A 26,052-nucleotide genomic window follows, 5' to 3' on the forward strand; every position below is an offset into this window, starting at 1 on the left:
ATCTCTGCGTCAGCGCGGAAAGTGAGGAACTAACTGATCTCTGCTTCATTACAGTTTGCACATATGTTTTCGTCGCGAATGTTGATCTTCCTTCAAAACAGCCGGTAAAAAAGTCGCGCGATAACGCGCGTCATCACTTCGATACGGAATTAGATCTGGCTTTTGTTCACACAGCGCTCGTTCCGGATCGATTACCGCAATGTTACTATGTCCCCGACCCGGGTTCGATTCGGTAATCAATTCCGGGACGTGGTTGCTTTCACACAGAAGGCGACCAGGCAATGTTACGGGAATATTGCGGGTCCGACGTGCAGTGTGAAAGGGGCTCAATAGTCTCTCTCATCATGTGATATAATAGCGCTTCCTCATTGGCTCTTCCTCGTCATGTGGCGCAACTTTTTCCTCAACGCGTCAATTCTTCTGTTGCCATGTCCACTAAATCTAAGTAAAACGCTTTCTGTGATTCGCTTACAATTTAACAACCAGTTTATTTCTAGCTGTATTTGAACTAATCATTTATATTTTTGTAAATGAGATTGATTTTTAAAAATACGTTATTTTGCTGTTTACTCGTCCGAAATGAAAAACAGAAGGGCCCGTTTAAATTTGTTTTTAAATTAAAATACTTGTTTTTATTTTGCAACCTGGCAACACTCTTGTCATGTGATATGTACACATTTCCTGTAAACTAACGCTACACGGCGCTGTCAGAGTAAAACTGAAACAAAATCGTGTCGCTCGTAGGATATAACAAAGGAAAATAAATAAATAATTTAAAAAGCCAAAGAAGAAGACCATAAACCACTGGTATATAAGGACAGAACTTGCTGTTGACTTGAAACGGACCTGTGGCGTGTCGTTGTAATGTCGGTTGGTTAGCTAGTTAGTGTTAACAGGTCGCTGTGTGATTTGTTTTAAATTGACTATTACAATCCTACACAACATTTTTCTGGCGTTTACCTGGTCATCGCGGTTGACTTGAACCTCTTTTTACATCTTGGCGAGATCTAATTTGCCAAACCAGTACCAAAATGTCAAAATACACCACTTTTGCTGAGGCAGCTGATGATCATAATCCATTTCAGGTAATAAACTGTACTAGTTTTTGTAATTGTACAACACATATCTGTTTGAGTTGTTTTTATTGGTGGTCTTATGTGTGTAGTGCTGTAACTTAACTCTTGTGATGCTGTCACAGGACTTGACCGTCATCAAAGGCCAGGCTAATCAAATTAAGTTACATGACTGTGATTTTTTATGAATGATCACTTCAATCTGTTTCCTTGACATTCTGGTTCGTATTTGAACAGCTAGTTGTCGATCACTTAAGTATAGCTAAATAAAATATATTAGCTAATGAAGTTAGGTAAATGATTATATGACACGGTATGCATAAATAGACTGTCAGTTTGGACCACTGATCTATAATATAGAACATATATATATATATATATATATATATATATATATATATATATATATATATATATATACTGAAGTCTGTACATAAGTGCAGTTTATGTTTTTCTTTAAATCTAAATTGAAGCGTTTAGGTCAGGAGGTTCTTAAAGGGGTGGTTCGTTTCGATTTCACTTTTTTCACGTTTGTAATGTTGCTATTTGAGTGTAAACAATATCTGCAAAGTTGCAACACTGAAAGTTCAATGCAAACGGAGATATGTCTTTTAAAATTATAGTAGTTTTATGCCTACAAAAACGGCTGGTAAGGGACTACAACGAGCTTCTTCCCAGGTCCTTTACGTCATGAACCCAGACAAACCCCGCCCCCAGGAATACGCAACAAAAAGGGGACAAGGCCATGTTGTGCTGCTTTAGAGAAGGGGAAGAGAAAACTAGGGGTGCACATAAAAATCTGTGCATATATGAATCACGATTCTGTCTTCTAACGACTCTCTCTCTGTCTCTCTCATTCAGATCGTCAGATCAGCTCCGACAAACTTCCATTTATACAGTTATTTTCACAAAGCAATAAGAACCGTTATATATGGAAATGCGTACGGTTGCTGTGATTTATTGTATCAAAGCTATACTCCGAATAAAGTTGTATATTAAAAGCTAAAATAAGCAGTAGCATTTGCAAACAACAGCATATCTAAAAGTATGAGACAACAACAAACAAACAAACAAACCATTAAGAGCCATGTTTGCACAGGTTCTGCGCAATCGTCTTCTTTAATATTATCTGCTTATCAATCGGGCTCAAACTGATAAGCAATATAGAGGACATCATTGTTTACAATACAACCGGAGCACATTCTGAGTTTGAGAGGGGCGGGATGTACAGATGCGCTCGAGGCGGTTTAGCCAATCACACACTGAGCCAGTTGACCAATCAAAGCCCATCACGTATTTCACTTCATAATAACTGGAAACAAATCGGGGCTTGTGGAATAAAGGTAAATTATGTGAAAAATAATGCGTTTAAAAAAAAATGAAGCATGAAGACATGTTAGACTGCACCCCATAAACACAATCAAGAGTAGAAAAAACCCAGTAAACCACCTCTTCAAGATCATGTGAAACATAAATTCACTCATGTGTCTAACGTTTGAGTGGTACTCTATTATTGGTTTTTATTTTGATCAGTTACTTGCAGTTTATTGGATGAATTATCTTATTGTGTTGTGAAGGTTTGTTCCTCTATAGCAGATAAGGTTTCTGCCTCAGAAACAATGATATTAGCTAACGATTATACATTTAAAGTGCCAGTTCCTAGGCGACCTAGAGCCTTTTTTTTTGTTTGGCATCAGTCCAGATATTTAATTATTGTCTATCACCAGCTATAAATGAACTGAAAATGTTTTCCTGTGTTTGCAGGATCCATCAGTGACTCAGCACAGCAGCAACACTGGCTATGCCACGCTGGACCTCTACAACCCGTTTGACAACAACACAACAGCTGTAAATATGTCCTTCCTGACACTTATCAGTCTTTACATGATTAACACATAATGGGAGTATAATGAATTATAAACTCTATTTCATGTCAACTTCAGCTGCTTCTGCTCTGCAAGAGAAAATTCTGAATGAGAAACCTTCACTATTGTGTTTTGTCATCCCAATCCTACATCATTATGATGGCTTCTTTTTGCTTAATTAGATTTGTATTAAGCTGATGTTATTTGTTTTGCTCTTTGTGTTTGGTAATGAAGCCTCCACCTCCATATGAAGCCACATCTCCTGCTGCGCCTCCTGCCCAGACGCCTCCCAGCAAGACCACACCAACCGAGCCCAGGAATTATGGATCCTATGGGACACAGGTGCTGTTTAGAGGAACTAAATGAGACATATTTGTTCACACATGGCCATTGCACTGGATTGTTACATCTGGTAGTTTGTTACAATTCTTACTGCAACAATTACAGCACACAGTTGCATTATGGTTATATAATAATTAATAATCTTATAATTGTTTAGTTCTATGTTCAGATTTTTACTGATTTGTATGAATGATCTTAAGACCACTGACTGATGTTTATTATTTTGTTTATGGGAAAAGCTAAATAATAACAATAAAATTAAAATGCACTGTCGTTCAGTAATTCAGTTTGGGATCAGTAATTTATACTTTTATTCAGCAAGGATGCATTAAATTGGTCATTTATAATATCACAAAATATTTCTATTTCAAATAAATGCTTTTATAGAATAATAGAAATTCTGAATTTTTAAAATCACAGTTTCAACCAAAAATATTCAGTAGTAAAAACAGTTGCACCAACATTGATAATAATAATAAATGTTTGCAGCAAGTCAGCATTTTACAGTTTCTTAAGGGTCATTTGACACCGAAGACTGGAGTGATGATGCTGAAATTTCAGCTTTGCATTACAGGAATAAATTGCATTTTAAATATTTGATAATAGAGATGTTTTTAATGTATTTTTGATCAAATAAATGCAGACTGGGTGACCCCACATTTTTGAACGATGGCATATTTTCTAATACTGCTATGGAAGAGTAAACACAGCTGAATTTCAGCTATAGTTTTGCTTCCTGTTGAGTTGCAAACATTTAACCGTGAATATATCTCGGTTATATTTAATACTGTGCTGAGATGCTCATTAATGTAGTGGTAATGGAAAACATTTATGCATTTCATTATTGTTAACTGCCTCTCTCTTTCTGTGTCTGTTGCAGTCTGCAGTAAATGCCACCACAGCAGATCTTTTGAGGAAGCAGGAGGAACTAGAAAGAAAAGCAAAAGAGCTGGAGAGAAGAGAGAGAGAGCTGAATGCAAATTCACTTGGGTCTGGAGCCAGTGAGTTAAGCAATATCATGATTTCTTGGTTTATCAGGGGAATTAAATGTAAATTAAACTTCTTGAATCCAGAGTTATCCTCAGTTTTACTGCTGGTATTACATGGCAGTTTGCAATTAGTATTTCTATTAAAATGCTGTTTAATACAATTTTAATGTTAAAGCAACTCATAAACACTCATAAACAATTAGATACCACATAGAAATGACCTGGCAACCATTCATAACATTATCTTGCCGGGTGTTATATGTGCAACCACCACTCACATTTTCTGAAATGTACTTATCTAGATGCATTATTGAAGAGTTTTGATGAAATGCTATCAAAAAGAGTGAAGCACTCTCAGCTCCATTTGCACATTTTATCACATTCAAATTCAGTTTTGGATAAACAGTTTTACACAATTCTGCAGATTGTCAATGCAGAAAATGTGACAAGCAATCAGTATGTTTTTTTTAAAAGAATGAGAGCATTAAACAAGTGTATTTTAAGCTCTGATGTGATTATTTAGATGGACTAATGTTGGCCAGGCTTACCATAAATGTAGAGATGGATGAGACCTTAATGAGAGAGGAGGGGACAAATAAATGGCATGGTTAAAAAGATGACAGTGATGGATGGATGGTATTTTCAAAGGAGTAAGATTTAGACCTCAGTTGAAATGAACAAGACATTAATGGAGTGATGCAAGGAGACGTGATTGATGAATGGGGAAATGAATCTCTTTCTGTGTCCTTCTCCATCAGCTCGTCAGAATAATTGGCCCCCATTGCCCTCCTTCTGCCCGGTGGGACCGTGCTTCTATCAGGACATTAATGTGGAGATTAGCCAAAACTTCCAGCGCACTGTCACCACTATGTACTACTACTGGATGTGTAAGTTTAGTACCGTATTTTTCGGACTATAAGTCGCACCTGAGTATAAGTCACGTCAGTCCAAGAACCAAGAGAAAACATTACCGTCTGCAGCCGCGAGAGGGCGCTCTACGCTGCTCAGTGGTAGACTACAGGAGCACTGAGCAGCATAGAGCGCCCTCTCGCGGCTGGAGACGGTAATGTTTTCTCTTGGTTCATGCCCCTTAGTTCATTTCTGACGGTTCATGTCAAATTAATTTTGATAAATATGTCGCACCTGACTGTAAAAGTCACAGGACCAGCCAAACTATGGAAAAAAGTGCGACTTATAGTCCGGAAAATACGGTTTGTGGAAGGTTCTGTTTTGGCATCTGTCCTCCATCATTTTTAGTAAATACTTTAATTTTAACTTTTATTGTGTGCTTTCTTCAGTTAAACTCATGACCAAATTTTTTTTTTCTGGTTGATCTTTTGCTTTAGTTTGAGCAATTTTGTGTGTATTTCAATCATGTAATGTATGACGTATCAGCAGTTGCTCTCTAGTATAGGCATATTGACCAGTCACTACTTCAGTATATTACTTGGCTTGAAGTTTTCCTTTATACTTCTCTTTCTCTCTCTTTTTACCCACTTCTCTCATCTTTTTTTCTTAGTCACAGCATGCACTTTGCTCTTTAATCTCATCTCCTGTTTGGCTATGTTCTGTGTGGATCCCAATAATGGAGTTGGTTTCGGCCTTGCCATACTCTGGGTTCTCCTCTTCACCCCCTGCTCCTTTGTTTGTTGGTACAGGCCTGTGTACAAAGCCTTCAGGTACGTACCACCGTGGTCTGTTGTGAGGGTGGGACACCTAACTTGTGCACATTTGTTTTTCAGCTGTAGCAAACCCATTTCAGTACTATTCAGATATTAAGTGCATTTAAAGGAATAATCACCCAAAATTGAAAATGTTCTAAAGTTTACTCAGCCTCAGGCCATACAAAATGTAGAAGAGTTTTTCTTTATCGGAACAGAATTTGGGAACTTTAGCAGTATTTCACTTGGTCATCAATGGCCGTGGCACCTCTGCAGTGAATGGGTGCCGTCAGAATGAGAGGTGATGAAAGCATCACAGCAATCCACAAGTTATCCACATGACTCCAGTCCATTAATTAACAACTAATTAATTAATTAGCTGAATGCTGTAATAAACAAATCCATCATTAAGATGTCTTTAACTGCTTAACCATTGCTTCCAGCTAAAATACTGGAAGGTCGTCTATGCATAATATTGCTTTTTTTAGTAAAAAGTCTTGTCTGAATCAGGAGAGAAACAAATCAAGCATCGAAATTAACATTTACGAAAATGTTGATGGATTTTGATGTGGCAACGGGGGGATTAAAGTTTTAAAGCTTTAAACTTTAAAGTTTAAGGTTACAACTCTTAATGAAGGATTTGTATTTTAACAAGATGATAATTGATGGACTGGAGCCATGTGGATTTTGGTTATGTTTTTATCAGCTGTTTAGACTCATTCTGACGGCACCCATTATAATGCTGAATTTTCTGTTAGATGGCCTGAGGATGTGTAAATTGAATTAATCATTATTAATATATTTATTAACTGAACTATTACTTTAAGGGCATTCAATATAATTATTTCTGCTTCTTACTGAATAAACTCATATTAAAGTATTTAACTTTGGCATAAAACTAGTTCTGCAGATAGAGTGATATCTCAAATTTGGCAGAATCAGATTTCAGAATGTTTTTTTATTATTATTATTATTATTTGCTTGATGACAAAAAAGTGGAAAATAATCATGAAAATGTGTAATAGTTATACCATTATATGCAATTTACTTTTGAGCGTTTAGACTTCATATGTCAGCCAAATGTTTCCAAAAATAATGGACTTGTCATTGTGCGCTTCCGTTTCTCAACAGGAGTGACAGTTCCTTCAACTTCTTTGCATTTTTCTTTGTCTTCTTCGCCCAACTGGTGCTTTATATTTTGATGACTATCGGTATCCCTGGCTGGGGCTTCAGGTGAGTGTGATAAAACAGACAGATTTGTAAACTAACCTGTTTATTGTTATTTAGTGTCATTCCATTCTTACAAATTTGGCCACTGGCTTCTTTCTTCCTCTCTCATTTGTGTCACAGTGGCTGGATCGTGAGTTTAGCCGCTCTTAGCAAGAACAAGGCAGTGGGTGCGATCATGATGATAAATGCTGTGCTCTTCACTGCTCAGGCGGCTATGGGAGTGGTGTTGCTCAAGAGGGTAAATCACATTATCAATAATAACAGCATCCACTGACAGTCAAATTAGGGATATTATCTTGAGAACAAGTTGAAAACCCATACCAAATGTTTATCTTCATCCTATTTTAAAACTGTGTCTTCCTCTTCTGTGGATTTTTCCACTGATTCTCCAGGGTTTGACTGGCTTCTAACTAAAATAACCTGACTTAGAAACAAGTGCTCGAGCATTTTAGCTGACATTTTACATTCGTTTTAAACTGTATGCATCCATCAATTTTTTTGTATTAAGTAGTACAGTTTTTTTAATGCTAAATGGTATATTAAATGCAGACTATTTGCAGAAACATAAAAAAAAATGCTTTGCCATTTTATGATTGATTAGGTTGGTTTAAAAAACTTCTAGTCAAAGGAGATTAAAGAAATTAATTGTTTTATTCAACAAGGTTTATATTTAACAAGTACATTTAATTAGTCAAAAGAAACAAAGTTTGATGGTTTCCACAAAAACTGTTTTTAACATTGATAATAATATGAAATCAATACCAAATAAGCAGATTGGAAAGATTAGAAGGAAAAGAGTTATATGAAATTGTAATAACTTTCCCCAAATGACTGCTTTTACTACAAAAAAAGCAGCCTTGGAGAAAATAATAGACTTCCAAAGACTTTAAAAAGCCAACACCAGACTTTTGAACAATACTGTATGTAGAATTTTAAATCATGATAATTATATTGATCTGTTGATTTATTTTTTTGCATCTTCTCCCATCAGGTTCATTCTATGTACAGGAAGACCGGAGCAAGCTTTCAGAAGGCCCAGGCTGAGTTAACTACCAGTGTGCTTTCCAATCAGGCAGTGCGCCAGGCAGCCACCAATGCCACTGTTTCTGCCGCACAAGGCGCCTTCACCGCACCCCGGTAGAGAGACCTGAATGAAAGAAAAGAAATGATGTGAAGAACCTTATTGTTTACAGAGCCTGGAGACAAAGTGACTTATTCTAGCACTGGCAGAGTTGGAAACCAAAGCACTTACCCTAGACTCCTCTAGCATGCATGTCAAGATACACAAACTCATATCGATTATAAAACAGTGAATTTCTTTTTGTATTTGTTGGTCTGAGAATTAGGCCCATTAGTTCAGACATGCAAAAAGGATCTAGGTGTTGGTTGATTTCAAATTATGGCTTATATGAATGTTGTCTATGAGGATCTTCTTTCAACTAATACAGTAGTCTTTCCATTCATCATGCTAGAAAAAGTCACTGGAACCATTTGTCAAGACCGTAAAAATACCTGATACCACAGGCTTGTAAGTCTAAGGTACAGCAGCCTTGCAGATTTAACAAAGTGCCACAGTCTGCCTTTGCTTTTCCCTTGACTTCTTTCTTTGTGTAAATAGCTGCACATGGCAAGGAAAGGGAAATATTCATTGCCATAGAATGGAGGTTGCTACTTAGAACCTGTGAAGTTTAACTTGCCAAATGTTTTTCTTAAAAGAGAGAAATCCCACAGCATATTTTAGAGATTCACAATTCTGTTTATTAGTCTGTTGGTGGATGGATTTCTTGTTTTGATGCAGTTATACACGACTAATATTTTATTTTCATTAGTTGAAACAGGTAAATTCAATTTGTAAATACTGAATCAAACTTCATACCTTGATATAAAACTCAAAATGTTTTATCAAAATGTGGTTGTGGTCTAGCGGAGATTGGTGCGGTTATCAGTGGCCAACTTATTTATGTTGCTTTTGTGATTTGTAACCTTTTCTTTGTGATTTGTAACACAATAGTATATACCTAAATTAAAGTATTTTATTGGTTGTTTCACTGTTATTGTATTGCTGCTGTATGTTCTTGTAACTTCACTGTGTTATTTGTTTTATTAAAGTTCATGAATATGCATCTTATACTTTGCCTTTGCATTTATTTCAGGTGCATCTCAATAAATTAGAATGTTGTGGAAAACTTTGTTTATTTCAGTAATTCAACTCAAATTGTGAAACTTGTGTACTAAATAAATTCAGTGCACACAGACTGAAGTAGTTTAAGTCTTTGGTTCTTTTAATTGTGATGATTTTGGCTAACATTTTAGAAAAACCAACTAATTCACTATCTCAGCAAATTAGAATATGGTTACATGCCACTTAGCTAATCAACTCCTGCAAGGTTTCCTGAGGCTTCAAAATGATCTCTCAGTTTGGTTCAATAGGCTACACAATCATGGAGAAGACTGCTGATCTCACAGTTGTCCATAAGACAGTCATTGACAGCCTTCACAAGGAGGGTAAGCCACAAACATTCACTGCCGAAGAAGCTGGCTTTTCACACAGAGTGCTGTATGCAAGCATGTTAACAGAAAGTTGAGTGGAAAGAAAAGAGGTGTGAAGAAAAAGATGCACAAACAACCGAGAGAACCGCAGCCTTATGAGGATTGTCAAGTAAAATTGATTCAAGAATTTGAGTGAACTACACAAAGAATGGACTGAGGCTGGGGTAAACAGACGTATCAAGGAATTTGGCTACAGTTGTCATATTCCTCTTGTTAATCCACTCTTGATCCACAGACAACATCTGATGCGTCTTACCTGGGATAAGGAAAACAACAGCTGGACTGTTGCCCAGTGGTCCACTCCAAAGTCCTCTTTTCAGATGAGAGCAAGTTTTGTATTTCATTTGGAAACCAAGGTCCTAGGTCCTTCCACACTTACACTTTTGCCATGTTTTTGCACTGCAAGTCTGTGAACAGTGATTTGCAAGCAAAAACAACGGTTTATCAAACTGCATAACGGATCTCTATGTGTAAAAAAAACCCCCAAAAGTTATGTTTTTTTTCTCAGCGCTTACAATTTTGGCATGATTCTCTCACTAAGTTTTGCAAGCATGTGCGGCAGGGCGGGTCCACCACCTTCTTGTAGCCAATCAAATGAGCCTCTCGCTGACTCTCCATTTACTCTTATCTTATTTGATCACTAAACACATCATAAGCCAAGCAATCTAAAATAGTCCGAATATAAACACTTATTATAGGTGCACTCTAGTGATTCAGGACAAGCCAAAAACACGGTTTGGAAAATGGATTCATGGTGTACTCGCTTATTATATGAATTTTTCTACATTTTGAACACAAACAAAGTTACGGACCGCAGCTCTGATTGGTTATTTTTTACCGGGAGCAATGGAGTTTCTGCAAATGGCAATAGGACACTGGGAGGAGCCAGAGGAGCTTGATTTTTTTCACAGATTATCTGTCTCATATTCTACTGTCAGGACATAATGACAGGTTTAATAAATATGTAAAAAATATTTTTTTTTACAAAAGTTCCTTACAGCACCTTTAATCTTCTTTTAGTTCATGATACTTCTTGCTGCCAGAATGGTATTTTTAATGTACACATACAGTAAAATAAATAAAAAATAAATAACAACTTAATTAAAACATGATATTTTATAAGTTGTGTACCAATAGACTATGTGTTTATACTAAATTTTGAGCTGTGTAGTTTCCCTCTCCTCATCAACAGGCTAAATATTAGTTTATTGTAATATTATATTGTAATTTTCATGATACTTAAAGAAGGTCTAGTTACTAGTATCTGCACTAGCATAATACATGAATATTTTTTAAAAAGCAATAATAAATTAATAATAATAGAGCCAACAGTAATATATTTTTATTTAACATTTAATTACAGGGGATTTTACAAAATATTACAAAAATATTTATTAAAATATTTATCTCTAATTTACTCGCCATTTATCATCTGTTATACTATCACGTAGCCACTAGATGGCTGTTTAGCTCTCTCTATATAAACATGGCTATGTGTACCTTATAGTGGCTGGGAACTTTGGATTTCCACCTAATTAGTTCTTTGAATTTGGAAATATATTTAGACATTATTAAAGACAGATTTAACAAAGTTTTTGAATTAGTCAAATCTGGACACAAAAAAAGCATTTTGTCACTCATTCTTGCTTCATATAATAGCTTGATCAGTCACATGAAAGTAATCAGTGTTAAATAACATAAACAGAAACCTGAAAAATTGAAAAATTCATTCATTTTTAATGTCATAGTAAAAAGGTTTTAAAAGTATAGCACTCTGATACCATAGTGTTGAGCATTGTCACATAACATAATTTTCATTATAAAGTTAAACATCAGCTCAATGGTGTAAGCAAATTTCATATTCAATGTAAAGCCAAATCAAATAATGTTAACACCAGCTCCACAATTCAGTGTATGCACATTGGAGTCTAGCCGAAAGGAACACAGCTTATGAAAGGAGCATGTTTTAATTAAGATTTTTTTTTTTATGTATATGTTAAAAGTACCATTCCGGCAGCAAGAATGATCCTGATCTAAACAAAGATTAATGTCTTGGCATATAATGTGTTTATTTTGAAGCAGTCAGATAAGAGTAATGGTCAGCCAGAGGCTCATTTGATTGGCTAGAAGAAGAAGGTGGACTCCTCTTCCCCCTCACACTCAAGTATAGGTCTCTGCTGGAAAGTAATGGGAGTTACCAGATCAGGGTGTTTTTAGACCATGATACTTGATTGGTTGACGTCATAGTGACGTTAGGTTTAGGGATGGGGTTTGGTAAGGGGGATCATTTAGATTGCATGATTTAAACACCCAATATTATTTTATCATTATTATATTGTTTTGCTAAATTAAGCTGATCTTTAGGCTAACAGATGAACAACCCACTACATTAAGTAAAAATTAAAATTAAAATTTTGTATTATCCACAGTGGGAGGATCAGTCAGATTCAGATTCAGACAGATTAATTATGTTTTTAAAAGACCAAACTCAGTACACCTGAGTTAATAAAGCATTCTATTCACAGACAAGCAGATGAGTCCAGAATAAGAAGGCAATGCATTTAATTACGTGTTAAGCATTTTCCTCCTATAGAAAACCATTAGCCTAAAAGGAAAATGCTTAACGTGTTTTAAAAATACCAAACTCAGTAAACATTTTAAATAAAGCATTCTATTTACAGACAAGCGGGTTGTGGGAGGAAAATGCACACATTTCCTATCATGTGTGTCTATGAAAGATTATCGAACCAATCAGAGTAGGGATGGGGCGGGGCTGCACAAAGAAAAGAAAGATGGAGCTGTATGGTTTATTTTGTCAACTTTTTGAACCACATGCACAAGTCATTTCGACATTTGCAACAGTCTTACACATACAGCTTATATCTATGCAGTCCATGGGTGGTTCTAGGGTGAGTGGAGATCCGGGGCTTAGCCCAGAAAAATCCATGTATGTGACTTTTTATTTTAATAAATCAGAAAGATTTACCTTGTTTAAAATATACAAAAACAATAAAAACAAAAACTAATTTAAAACATTTTATTTAAAGTATTGAGGAAAATACATTTGCTTTTTGCAAACAAAAATTAACAATTGCAAAACAAATGAAACAGCGCAAAAGCAATGATTTTGCAATATATTTTTCCATGTTCATATCTATTAATTTATTTGCAACGCTGCTTTTATTTTGCGTGTCAGTCTAGTTTGAGCTTGCGATACCATTTTTCCTTTGCGCTTCACTTTTCTTCATGTCTCTCTTTGTGGCACTGTTTTGACGTGGGGGCGGAGTCAATGGACGGGGGCGTGTACAACATGCCTCCATGGAAGTGATGTCGTCGGCCCAAGACGCAGCTCACTGATCCAGGTCCTGTCATGATGAGCAGAGATTTTCGAGTGGATCGTTTATTTTATTCAGTAGCATTAAAACATTCATGTTTTCGTTTTATTTACTTTATTAACAAATCTATGTGTATTAGCAGCGTTTGCTCAAGTTAAAGAAGTTGTTAACATGAACATCTGCTGTTTATTTCTCTGGATGTGCACACTTTTATAGCGTTATGTGTATTGGATCGCAAATCATTTGAGTCAGTTCGGGAGTTTGTAGCGGGTTCGCGAATCATTTGAGTCAGTTCGGGAGTTCGTAGCGGGTTCGCGAATCATTTGAGTCAGTTCGGGAGTTCGTAGCGGGATCGCAAGTCAGTTCGGGAATTCGGAGCGGGATCGCGAATCATATGAGTCAATTTGGAGATCGCGAATCATTTGAATCAGTTCGGGAGTTCGTAGCGGGATCGCGAATCACTTGAGTCAGTTTGGGGATCGCAAATCATTTGAAGCAGTTCGGGAGTTCGTACCGGGATCGCGAATCATTTGAGTCATCTGACTCCAGTTTGGGAGTTGGAGCGGGATCGCGAATCATTTGAGTCAGTTCGGGAGTTCGTAGCGGGATCGCGAATCATTTGAGTCAGTTTGGTGATCGCAAATCATTTGAATCAGTTCGGGAGTTCGTAGCGGTTTGCGAATCATGAGTCAGTATGGGGTTCGCAAATTAGTCAATCCGTTTTGCATTTCTTTAAACTGTTGTTTTCACTTGTGCACACGTTATATTTATCTACTTAAAAAAAAAAAAAACTTTGTTGATGAGAGTCTTAAACAAGGACTCTGGTGGAATGTTGTCCTGCTCCACTTTACAGGCGCTGAGTGAAAGGGGAATTTTATGATGAAAGGATGACACTTTATTCGCCATGAACATCTTGATCTGCACATCATTACGCTATTTCTACATTTCTATTTCTAATTGTGGAAAAATGGAAGTCAGAAGCATGCAGATCATATTTATTTTGCTTTAGCATGAAGCTGCAGTTTCATATTACCCTGCATATGCGAATCTTTTTACTTCATTTTACCTTCATGCTGATCGAAACAACGCGTCTCCATGTCAACCGACGCTTCTTTCCGAGTGGGACGCGGTGTTCTACCGAAGCTGTTAGTGAGTGAAGATGGCGGAGACCACCGCTGCTGCTCCACGACAGCGGTTCTTCTGTCACTGCTGTAGAAGAGAAATCGACCCCAAACTGCCTGTAAGTTCACAGCAGCACTTAGTTAATGAAAATCCATGCGTTCTGTGTGCTTGTCCTGTGATACGCCTCAACGCCACTTAATTTTTTCCTCTTAAAGTGATAACTTTCAGTATTGCATGAGTTCATGTGATTTGGTGTAGGACTAAGGGAATGTAGTTCACGTAACTAAACGTTTTAAGTGTGTGATTAGTGTTACTGCCATGGTTGCAAGGAATTTGGTATCCAAGTTGATGCCAAATTTAGCACAGCCTCCACCGTCTGCAGCCCTCTGGAAGTAGAAACACACACAGTACACTGTACAGTACACTGACTGGCAGGTCAGCAGGTCCTGGACAGGTTTTCTGACATAAAGGTGGATGCTTGCATGTCATTTAGTAATAATTAATATATATATGTATATATATGTATATATATATATATATATATATATATACATACACACACACTGAACAAAATTATAAATGAAACTCTTTTGTTTTTGCCCCCATTTTTCATGAGCTGAACTTGAATATCTAAGACTTATTCTGTGTATGCAAAAGGCCTGTTTCTCTCAAATATCGTTCGCAAATTTTAGAGGCCACTCTAAAATGTGCAGTTTTATCACACAGCACAATGCCACAGATGTCGCAAGTTTTGAGTGATCGTGCAATTGGCATGCTGGCTGCAGGAATGTCACCAGAGCTGTTTCCCGTGGATTGAATGTTCATTTCTCTACCATAAGCCGTTTCCAAAGGCGTTTCAGAGAATTTGGCAGTACATCCAACCGGCCTCACGACCGCAAATGTTCAAATTTAATGGCGTCTGTCACTTTGGAGAGGTGTTCTCTTCACGGATGAATACCAGTTTTCACTGTACAGGGCAGATGGCAGACAGCGTGTATGATTTCGTGTGGGTTGGTTTGCTGATGTCACCGTGGGTTATGGTATGGGCAGGCATATGTTACGGACAAAGAACACATTTGTTTCTTATTGATGGCATTTTAATGCAGTCTAGGGATGCAACGATACAATTTTTTCAGATATAATCTTTGATGTGTCATTTGATTTTGGATGTAATAAGCAACGTACGAAGAACGGGCCCCAGCACTCCTTCCACACAATTCAAGTGCATTAAATACACAATTAGTTGTTCCCGTTTAGCAGACTTGAAGTATACCAGTTTAGTATACTAGAAGTACAACTGCAGGGTATTATTATTAAGTGCAGAAATATGTAAATGCATTTGTAGTACACTTAGCATGAAATAAATGCATTTCAAAAACATTGTAGTATAAATTTTTTCATTAGGGCGAACGCATAATAAGCCCATATTTATCTATATATAAAAAAGAAATCAACATCAGAATTTAAAGGCAGTTGGTTTAGGACTGGAATCTGATCGATGATAATCTAGAAAACATTATAGATTTACTATTTTACATCTATTGTGCTGTAATAATGTGTGTTTGACCAGGAATATGTTTGTCCAAGATGTAAATCTGGCTTCATTGAAGAGGTGTCCGAGAACTCGAAGTAAGTTTTGCTTTTATGTCAGTAAATAATGATCAAGACCAAAAGTTTTTTTTATTACTGTAATTCCATACATCTCTGTTTACTCAACTTAGATAATATATATCCTTTGTAATTATGATGTTCATCATTTACAATGAGTAAAACATGATTCATTAGTCTTCTTCAGAGTCGAGATGGTAATGCTGCTGTAGGCACTGATGACATGGCTTCACAGTTCACAGAGGTATATATTTTTTTTTCCATGATGTTCCCATAATTGATCATCATATTTATATCATTAACTAAATCCATTAGAAGCTTCTTTTTTTATTATGTTTTTGGATTTTTTTAAAGATGTTTAAGCCTTGCCAAAGCAAAATAATTACTTAATAAAAAGTGGAAAATAAATAAATAATAATAACATTTAAATCTAATTCAAAACATTTATAAAAACTATAATATACTAAATACCTCTAATATTATCAGTTTTTTTACTTTAAAATGTGTTATTTGTTATTACAATATGCGTAGAGTATATAAATGGAAAGGATTCCTTAAGTGGGGTCAGTCATGGTTTTGTTTCTCTATGAGCCTTTTGTCTTTTCCTTTTCCATTAGTTGTGGCAGCTGCTCTGCATGGAACGTTCAGCGCTCCTCTCCGATCCCTCCTCACAGATGCGCTCCGCAGCCGCTCAGGGGTCGAGGCAGCAGTTGGTGGTCCTGCCCCTGGGACAGAGGGACCTGTGGCATCCGTGGAGACGTTGTCCGACTGTGCAGAGCCTACGCTCCTCCCTCAACAAAACAGCCAGCAGCGTAACTTTAGACAGGCTCAGGGTCAGGCTGTGGAGGGATGTGTATGGCCACTTGTTACAGCTGCTGTTTACTAAGAGTTCTGAAAGAAGGAATATCTGTATTTAACATTTGACATTCAGTTCCAACATGCAAATGAATTATTGATAAATATATATGTTTTCTTCTACTGAGAGTACCTGTTGACAGTTTACTGTTGCAACACTCATAATATAATTAGTATATCCAGGTTTTTTTTTTTGTATTGGGATTTTACTTGACTAATTTGAATTTTTTTAAAATTATAATACAATTTAGAAATGTATATTGTTATTAGTGCTGTCAATCGATTAAAAAAAAATTAACTAATTAATCGCACAATTTTTTAAAATTAATCGCGATTAATCGCGATTAATCGCAATTAAAAGACTGAAACTTTTTGGATATGTAAATGTAAATAATTAATGTAAACTCAAGACAAAGAAACTATTTAAATTCAAAATATGATTGTTTATTGGAATTTTTGTTTAACTTGTAACACAGATTTTCTCATGTAAACAACATACCTGCAATAAACCATCAATATCCTCCAAATTAACTGTTGACTTGAAAGCCATATTTATTACAGAAATAAAAACACAGGCATGTAAGTACCATTTGAATTTCAAAACAATCAATGCCAATAAAAAACAAAAATGATTTCCATGTTGAATTCTAAGTGGACTGCAAAAAAATTCCAAAGTATAGTCATTGCCAGTGCTTTAAGTGGGCCGGTACGCACTGGTACTCAGTACCGCCACTTCCAAATATAGCTCTTGAGCGTACCGCCACCTCTCCGTGCGCCCTGAACGTGCTTGTAGCGTACCGTTACGCTCATTTGGACATCTGTTTTAATAGAGGTTTTAATCTTTTTGCCGATTTTCAGAGCGCCCTTCACAATGCAAGCTTCCTAATTCATCCAACCGAGAGCAGAAACTACATTACCCATTCACCCTTAAGTTATACAAGTGAATAGCGCATGTGTCGCTTTTCCCACTGTTAAGTGTCAACAACTCAACGTGGCCGGAGAAGGTGTGTGAAACTCGTTGTGAGTTATACTAAAGCAAAATCTTGAGTATTTATTGTCTGATAAACATTAAAAACTGTCTGCGGAGGTTGAGTCGTCCTGCAGCCCCCGCTGGCTGTTCATTGGCTGCAGCATCTTTTTTCTAAGTTCTAAAAAAATACCGTAGACGGCAAGGCACAAATTTAGATATTCATTTATCTAATTAATCTATAGCCTATGCACAAAGACAATATGATATTTTTGTCCCCTTTTTGTGTTAAAGCTTGATGAAGAGAGAGAGCGCAAGTTGCTGCAGCTGAGGAGGACAGTGATGCACGCGTACAGGAGTGATTGACAGTTCGCGGCACTGTGTACAAAAAATACTCCGCTACACAATTATTTCTTTATTTTCGTTTAAGCTTATTAACGTTAGCGTTACAGAAAGGTCTGATTTACGCACTGTTACAGTCATTGTTTTTTTGTTTTTTAAACAATGACATTTGAGTTCATGATTTTAATGTTGCTGTTTCTTGTGGCAGACTAAATGAAGAGTAATGTTTCTTGTGGCAGACTGAAGAGTAATCCGGCAGAGGTTTATACTGAAACTTTCCGTCTAAAAGTCCTTCCTTGGTCTTATCCATATTTCTTTGCACGTTGAACACACATAGGCCACAACTGGAAATAAAAAAAACTGCAACCGCGTTAATTGCGTTTTTTTTTTTTAACGCGTTAAATATTTCAAATTAATCGAATGCGTTAACGCGCTAATTTTGACAGCACTAATTGTTATACAAACAACAACAACAATAATAATAATAATAAAAATAATCAGTCTTGACTATTTTAAGAACCCTGCAAATATGATGAGAAAGGAGACCTAAATATTCCTCAAAATGTTTTTATGTTTGTATTAGCCAGGCAATCCCTGGTAATGTATCTGGTCCAAAAACGAATCATCTTTTACACAATTCATATTAAGCAGCAAAAGTGTTTTTGAAATTGATAATAAGAAGAAATAGGTTCTGTGACACACTGAAGATGATATATACTATATATAAAAATAGAAAAGTTATTTTATTTTTGATCAAATGAATGAACCCTTAAATTACGTTTTCAAAAATCTTACCCACCCAAAAATTTTGAATGGTATATTTAAAATAATAATAAAATATTAATCAGTCATTAATGCTTTTTTAAATTTGTGCAGATAGATGTTCATGTCTCTTTATCTTTCTTTTGTAGAATGTATTCCTTTATTTTTTATTATTATTAATGCAACATTGCTGTCTTTGTTTCTTTAATGAAGGATTGTCCAGAAGTTCCTGGCTGGTCTGTTTTCCAATTCGGACAGTACAGGTTCTCAAACCTCCTCATGGTATGTTTTGTTATTTACTGTATACTTTTAGGTACAATATGTTCCTGAAATATTATTCCTTTTAATCAATCAATCAAACAAACAAACACATTTTGGATTTGGCTGGGCTTAAACAATATTCATATCAAACCATTACCTCAATGTGCCTTTTTGTCCTACAAACACATTCATTTGCATATGTCAAGATGATGCCTACAAATCCATCCATTGATTTATCAGTAACCTGCTGCTCAGGTCTAGCACGCTGCACTCGAACCCTGGAGATCATGCTTGGGGACAAGGAGGTTTAGATGTGGTCATCACACAGGTGAGTCACACTGACATCAGTGACAATCTGCTGATATGACTCATGTCCTCAACCTTTTTGGTCTTCACAGTATTTTGCCTGTTGGCTCTCAAATTTGTCCCCAAACACATAATAGACCTTTATTGCTAAAATGAAAGAAGCATTAGAAATACCATCCTTATCAAGCACTGCAGATTTTTTTCTTTCTCTTCCAGTTGCTTGGTCAGTCTGAAAATCCCGGCCCCCCTCCTGCTGAGAAGGAGATGATATCATCTCTACCCACCGTTAGCATCTCTTCAGAACAGGCTGGTAAGTTCCCATAATCCTCTGAGTCACCATGCACACTTCATTTTAAGTGCTATAAAAGCAAAACACGGTTGTTCACATATTTCTGGTCACCTCCAGGAAGCATTTGTCTTGCTTTCCTGGCAGACCATTGTATTAAGTATGCAGAGGGTGAGCTGGAAAGTGTTAAAACATGATGAATATGTACGATTCTGAAAGCAGTGCATTGTGTAGAAGCCATATTTATATCAACTGTTTCCAGAGACTCACATTTTTCCCCTCATGTTATTTATTGCTGAGCTACAAATCGTTTGTTGATTCAGTTGCAAAAAAAAAAAATCACCTAAAAATAAAAATTCTGTCATTTACTCAACCTCATGTTGTTCCAAACCTTTATGACTTTATTTGTTCTGTGGAACATAAATGAAGATATTCTAAAGATAACCAAGCGGTTTCAGTTCCCATTGACTTCTAATATATGTAATTACAATAGAACTCAATGGGAGCCGAAACCAACATTCTTTAAAGTATCTTCTTTTTGTGTTCAGCAGAATGAAGAAAGCTATACAAGTTGCAGCAACATTAGATTAAGTAAATGATGACAGAATTTTGATATTAGGGTGGTCTGTCCCTTTAAGAAATATGTAACCGAATGAACAAACTGATTTATAGCTCATCACTCAGTAATACAAGGGGAAAATATGAGTCTACGGTAATATTTGATATAGATATGGGATATACACAATGCACTGCTTTTAAAATTACACAGATCCATTTTTGTTTTTTTGGGTGGTCTATTCCTTTAATTTTCAAGGTTCTGTTTCACGGTACAAGTAGCACTTGACAATTGCTCTCTCAGTTTTTCTTGTGCACAATGCAAATTTTTTTCTACGTTTCTCTCTCACAGCATGCCGGCTGGAATGCCCTGTGTGCAGAGAGGAGTACTCTGAAGGGGAATCTGTCCGACAGCTGTCCTGTCTGCACTACTTTCACAGCAACTGTATTGTACCCTGGTATGAGTCTCATAAAATGACCTTAGTGCTGGTTTTTAACAGGATAAGGCTTAATTTAGTGCTGCTTGTTATAAATAGTGGTAGCCTGGCCATTTATAATCGTTGGTTATACTGTATTTAACTCAAAAGCAAAATGTTTGGAAGGACCTCTAGTGGACAGAGGACAAACAGCCTTACTCTAATGGACTAATTAAAGCCCATATAGCTGGTCAGTTGTGACGTCAATTTGAAGACCAACCCAAACACCAATTCACCCTCGGGAATTTCCAGTGGGTTTTTAACATGTCAGGTTTCGATTTATGAGCGCAATTAACTTTGTGGTCAACATTACTCGAACAGACTTTACCGTCTTCTCTCTAAAACATTTTTACAGAGTCATACTCAAACATGAATTTGAGGTGGCAGGTCTGAAACGTGTTTAGATGTTAATGATATTTGAAAACCATATGTCATGTAATTCAGAAATTTGGGGTCGGTAAGATTTTATCACGCTTTTGGAAAAAAAGAAAAATGTCAGTTGATCACCAAGGCTGCACTTTTTGTTAAAAAAAAAAAAAAAAAAAAAAAAAACACGGAATATTTTTTACTATTATTACATTCTAAAATAACTGTTTTCTATTTTAATGTAATTTAAAATGTAATTTATTCCTGTGATGGCAAAGCTGAATTTTCACCACCATCACTATGCTTAATATTTGAGTCTTTTCATGATTCTTCGATGAACAGAAATTTAAAGAGAACATTTATCTGTAATTCAATTTGTTTGGTAACATTATAAATATCTTTACAGTCATTTTTGATAATTTTAATATGTTTCAGGCTGAATAAAAGTTTTTTTTTTTTTTTAAAGATCCCCCAAATTTTTTAATAGCAGTGTACATTAAGAAATAAGATACTTACTCTTCTGTCCTCATTTGTACTGTTTTATGTTAATAGCATGACACCTGCCCTGTCTGCCGGAAAAGTCTAGATGTTGAAGACCGAGGTTTCCAGCCACAGACAGGACCTCCAGGGGCAAATCCCTCAGCGCCGAATGTAGAGGAACGTAACACACTTGAGACTCTTTAGTCTCCTTTGCCTTATTCTGGAAAGAATGTTATTCATATATATTAACATATATATGTGTGTGTGTGTTATTCTGATCAATCCAGGACAGAGAGAAGCACCACAGCCCTGTACATCAGTGCTTCACAGAGCCCCTAAAAAGAGTGCCTTCTATTTCAAAAGACATTTTAATTGAGGCTCTTTCAGTCAGTATCGGTCTGATTAGCATTTAAATCTGTTAATTGTGTTTTTGCAAAGTATAGTTGCACCCAAAATTCTACCAGTGATGTTTACAGTCCAACCTGAACAAACAGCATCTCTCAGGTGGGCCGCAGGACTGGAGCTCACGAGTACTGAGATAGATGATACAGATGTCTCAGGGGATGCAGTTCAAGTTGCATATGCATATTTAATGGCATGGCACACGTTTACCCTATAGTTTCTTCAGAGCTCTTGTTTCAATACCTCACAATGAAGTAAGTGCACAGTTCACTTTCCCTTACCTGTCAATGGATGACATCTGCTCCGCACATGCCTTCATCATAGAAATGCAAAGATTTAGATACCTCCTCAAGTTCCATCTGTTCTACTGTACATGTTTTGGGTTGATGGTTTGCACTAGTGTTTTCTGTTTGACATTGCTCTTGTATGTGTTGCTTTTTTGTGGTTTCTTGTGCAAAGATAGAAAAATAATCATATTTATTGTATTCACAGGTTAAGAAGTTTTTTTGGTGCTAATCCTCAGGGTTCCTTGACTATATATTTTAATATTGAGACACAGCACCACTCATAATTTCAATGTCATTTTGAATTTTATACCACACTTATCACACAGATAAAGGTCAAAAGTTTACAAGAAAAAACATAGGCCAAGCTGTTACAAATTGCACTCTCAAACAATACATATTTTTATTTGTTATTAAGACTCATCATTAATCTGAGTTTTAGGGATCAGAGCGTGTGAACTATATGGGGGTTTCGATGATGATAAAAAAAAGAGAGACAAAACTGTGTAATTTAGATAAACACATTTATTTTACATTATATTTAATTTCAAAATTACAAATACTTTTTTAAGCCTTGTGTGGGATTAATTACTTTTTATTCATCAAGGGTTTATTCAACTGATCAAAAGAGACAGTAAATAAATGTATAGTGTTTACAAAATATTTCTTGCTGTTCATCGTCTGGATGACTACGTCTTGTATTAATTTTTCTGAAAAATCCTGTCAAATGCGCACAAACTAATAGCTGCTAATATATATTGTGAAAACGTAATTTTCTGTAAAGTTGCTTTGTATTGTAAAAAGCGCTATACAAATAAAATTGAATTCGATTTCTATTTCAAATAAATTATGTTATTTTTAACTTTCTATTCTTCGAAGAATTCTAGAAAAATGTATCTCAGTTCCACAAAATGATAACCCCCACAACTGTTTTCAAGATTGCAGAAATGTCCATTATAATTGTGGTATGGGCTTCCCTCTTCACACAGAACGGTTATTAAAATTATAGTTATATATCGCTCTGAATGTGAACGGGCCTTAAAGTGAACGAGAAGGATTCGTTGCTGCTCTGATAATGAATGGATTCTGCTGAGTGCTCACTCGTACAGTTACACAAGCCGCCTCACGGCTCCGGTTCCCACGGGAGTCTCGATATTTCACTGTGGGTAAACACTGCCACGAGCCCACGACAACACGACCCCCTTTCAGGTTTGGGAATGAACGTTCTTTAGCAATTAAATATCAAACGTCTTATTGCAAATAGGAAGGCAAATAAATACTGCATTTTGTTTAAAAGTGTTTAGCTTAATTTGTATCCGCCCCACAAAAGTATGTTTTCATCCAAAGACACAAAATAAATCAAATATTTTACAAGTGACAAAACAAGGATGTTGTGCAATGAGAACGTTCTTCTTCTTTTGGAGTTCTATGGCGGTTGGCAAACAAATGATAGGTGCTTTCCCGCCACCTATTGGACTGGAGTATGGACCATTGATGCAATAATAATAATAAAATAATAAAAAAAGAATATTTGTAATAAAAAAAAACCCTTCTAAATCCTGTTAAACAAATGTACTTTTGGAAGTATGGAATTAAAGCATTATATATTTTATGATATATATTGATTCAAGCTATTATTCAAAAGAGTTTTAAGTGTAATATTTTCAATATTCTTTTAATTCTTCCAATAGGGATCCTCTTTCAATATCATAAGCAGAACAATCTAATAGTGTATGCTCTACTGTTTCTGGTAATTCTAGAGTTCCCAGGATCATGCTTATTCATTTTATATAGCAAAAAATGTAAAGCAGTATGACCAATGCAAATTCTTGTAATAATTGTATCTTCTCTTCACTTCTACTACCCAAATTAACTCTTTCAACCCCAACTTGATTTTGAATATGGAAAAAAAAGTCTTCCTCTCTCCTTTTTTCCAAACTTCTTGCCATCTCATTTCTATTTCCGTTCTAACATTAGCCTTAATTTCTTCTTTGCTTAGTGGAACAATAATTTCTATATGTCATAATTTCAGCGCCTGTTTTGCACTCGCACGTTTGCTGGAGACAACAGGAAACAGATCTTAATAATACATAAATAAAATAATCTCATACAAAATGTCTTGTCTTGAAGACCTTCCACTGATAAGACCAAATAAAGCATAAGAGAATGAATCTGAACACATCAGCGCATTCACTGGCCGAGTGTCCTCCATCCATCTGACAACTCTCTTACTACTACTTGATCAGAAACTCTTTTATTACCAATTTTGATTTGATAAGTTGGGACATATACAGCTGCTGATGCTCGTCCCGTCTTGGTGATCTTTGGAACCATCAGAACATTTTGATTGTGGAGTTGTATTTTTGTTCTAGATAGAGTTTAACCATAACATCTTTCACTATTACTCTATTTTTGTCATATAACGCCTACTAATGGTAAAGGGAGTAAGCCAGGTGAAATGGGTTGACTACTACAGCAGGGCTCATTTCTACATGCATTCTTCCACACGACTGGGCTTCTTCTTCTGCTATCCTTCCAAAACTTCTAAACTTGTCTGACTCATGTTCCCAACATTTTCCCAATACTTTTTTAATTGGATGAGTTTCATCATGTCCTTTTACAGGAATCCAGTTAAGTCAACATCAACTTCAATCTTCTAATATCAAGCGGCAGGTCTAAATGAGATCGTCCATTTTTGGTGCGAATTAATTTATTTATTCGGTGTTTCCATATGTTCAAGTTTTTAGTAGTTCAAGTAATTTTTCCCACTTAGTTGGGCGCATAAGTTTTTAATGCGCGTCTGTATAATTTTTGCATATCTTGGCGTTTCCATACAGCGTTTTTTTATGTGATATCCTAAATTGCGTATAAAAATAGGTGGATGGAAACATAGCAAACTGCCTTTAGACAGCTCCCCTCGACACCCCTCCCTCCTCTCGCTCCTCTCCTCCTCCTCCCGCTCTGACTGTGAGAATGCCCTGACAGAAACAGAAACGATACGGGCTTAGCAGACATGGACGAGGCCCGATTAACGAGCGAGGCCCATTCCGACGCGTCTGACCTCGACTAACGCGGACCCGGAGAGAAATTCGGGCGACACATCGGATTATCACGGGTAACGAGCACCGTGCAGAAGACGAGGGAGAGGGCGAAGAATTTGAGGGAGAGATCCATTTCGGGTGCTCTGTTGATTCAACGCAGCAGCCGCCATTTTGTTGACAGTTCGTGTTTTTAATAACCCGTGCAGGGCTCATCCCGAAGAGCGTTAGATTTCCGAGTCCCGCTTCTTTTGGCCCATCCGAGGATGTTTTTATACTATTGTTGGATTTTTACTGACGGTCTTCGCGAGAAGGGAACACTTAAACTAATGTGATCCCCTCCAACAGCTTCGTTACATTACTACATTAGTCGAGTGGACGGATCGCGGGGTTAAAGCCAGTCATCCCAGCAAATGTGCCTGACAGGACAGATCTGTAGAGTGTGGGATTAATGGTACGAGCTACCCGCCGTGATTTCACTCGTTTGTGGGGTAACGTTAGTAAACAACACGGAGACGTGAATCGAGTGACCGTTGACGTTGTATACGTGAGGTTATAGCCGCGATGTTGGGAAAAGCCAACTTACCTTGTCTTTCAAAATTTCAATGGCAGCAAGGTATTTTGACATCTCTTTGTAGTAATAGTCTCAATCTAATAATGTGCTATTTTGGTCTAGTTTTTGGCACATCGTTCTAATTTAAGACACGCTCTTTGCTAACGAGCAATGCTAGCTATATTTGGATCATAAACCGTGACCAGTGCGCCTCACGTAACGTTAGATAAATATCGTTACAGCTCATTTTTTTTGCTGAATGAGTGGATATACGCACTAAACGAATATTTTGTTATACCTTTGCATTGGCTGGAATGTTCTTTCTAGAAATGTGACCGTGTTTT

The 26,052-nt window shown here is 36.5% G+C and overlaps 2 protein-coding genes and 1 pseudogene across 4 annotated transcripts in view; all 3 read left to right on the forward strand.

Annotated features, from left to right (window-relative positions):
- Nucleotides 1-670: 670 nt before the first annotated feature.
- Nucleotides 671-9,288, forward strand: LOC113120005 (secretory carrier-associated membrane protein 3-like). Its single transcript, XM_026289801.1, has 9 exons — nucleotides 671-1,085; nucleotides 2,838-2,921; nucleotides 3,173-3,280; nucleotides 4,161-4,281; nucleotides 5,028-5,156; nucleotides 5,789-5,948; nucleotides 7,062-7,163; nucleotides 7,281-7,398; nucleotides 8,152-9,288. The coding sequence occupies exons 1-9, from the start codon at nucleotides 1,032-1,034 to the stop codon at nucleotides 8,299-8,301; spliced, it is 1,026 nt and encodes a 341-aa protein (XP_026145586.1). The 5' UTR covers nucleotides 671-1,031; the 3' UTR covers nucleotides 8,302-9,288.
- Nucleotides 9,289-14,184: 4,896 nt separating this feature from the next.
- Nucleotides 14,185-22,718, forward strand: LOC113120010 (E3 ubiquitin-protein ligase RNF115-like; annotated as a pseudogene).
- Nucleotides 22,719-25,064: 2,346 nt separating this feature from the next.
- Nucleotides 25,065-26,052, forward strand: part of ash1l (ash1 (absent, small, or homeotic)-like (Drosophila)) — a 29,431-nt gene continuing 28,443 nt past the window's right edge. Inside the window, exon 1 of one of the 3 annotated variants that reach the window (XM_026289803.1) lies at nucleotides 25,065-25,609. The gene's annotated coding sequence lies outside the window, so the exon portion shown is untranslated. The other 2 variants (XM_026289802.1, XM_026289804.1) reach the window with 2 other exon arrangements.

This window comes from Carassius auratus, chromosome 19 (assembly GCF_003368295.1).
Source record: "Carassius auratus strain Wakin chromosome 19, ASM336829v1, whole genome shotgun sequence".
Lineage (NCBI taxonomy): Eukaryota > Metazoa > Chordata > Actinopteri > Cypriniformes > Cyprinidae > Carassius > Carassius auratus.

What these genes read in the sequence shown, in the direction of transcription:
- LOC113120005 (XM_026289801.1), top strand. Translation starts at nt 1,032, where the DNA reads ATGTCAAAATACACCACTTTTGCTGAGGCAGCTGATGATCATAATCCA. An exon ending in ATCCCTGGCTGGGGCTTCAG is followed by an intron (nt 7,164 to 7,280) that starts GTGAGTGTGATA and finishes TTTGTGTCACAG; the next exon opens with TGGCTGGATCGTGAGTTTAG. An exon ending in GAGTGGTGTTGCTCAAGAGG is followed by an intron (nt 7,399 to 8,151) that starts GTAAATCACATT and finishes TTCTCCCATCAG; the next exon opens with GTTCATTCTATGTACAGGAA.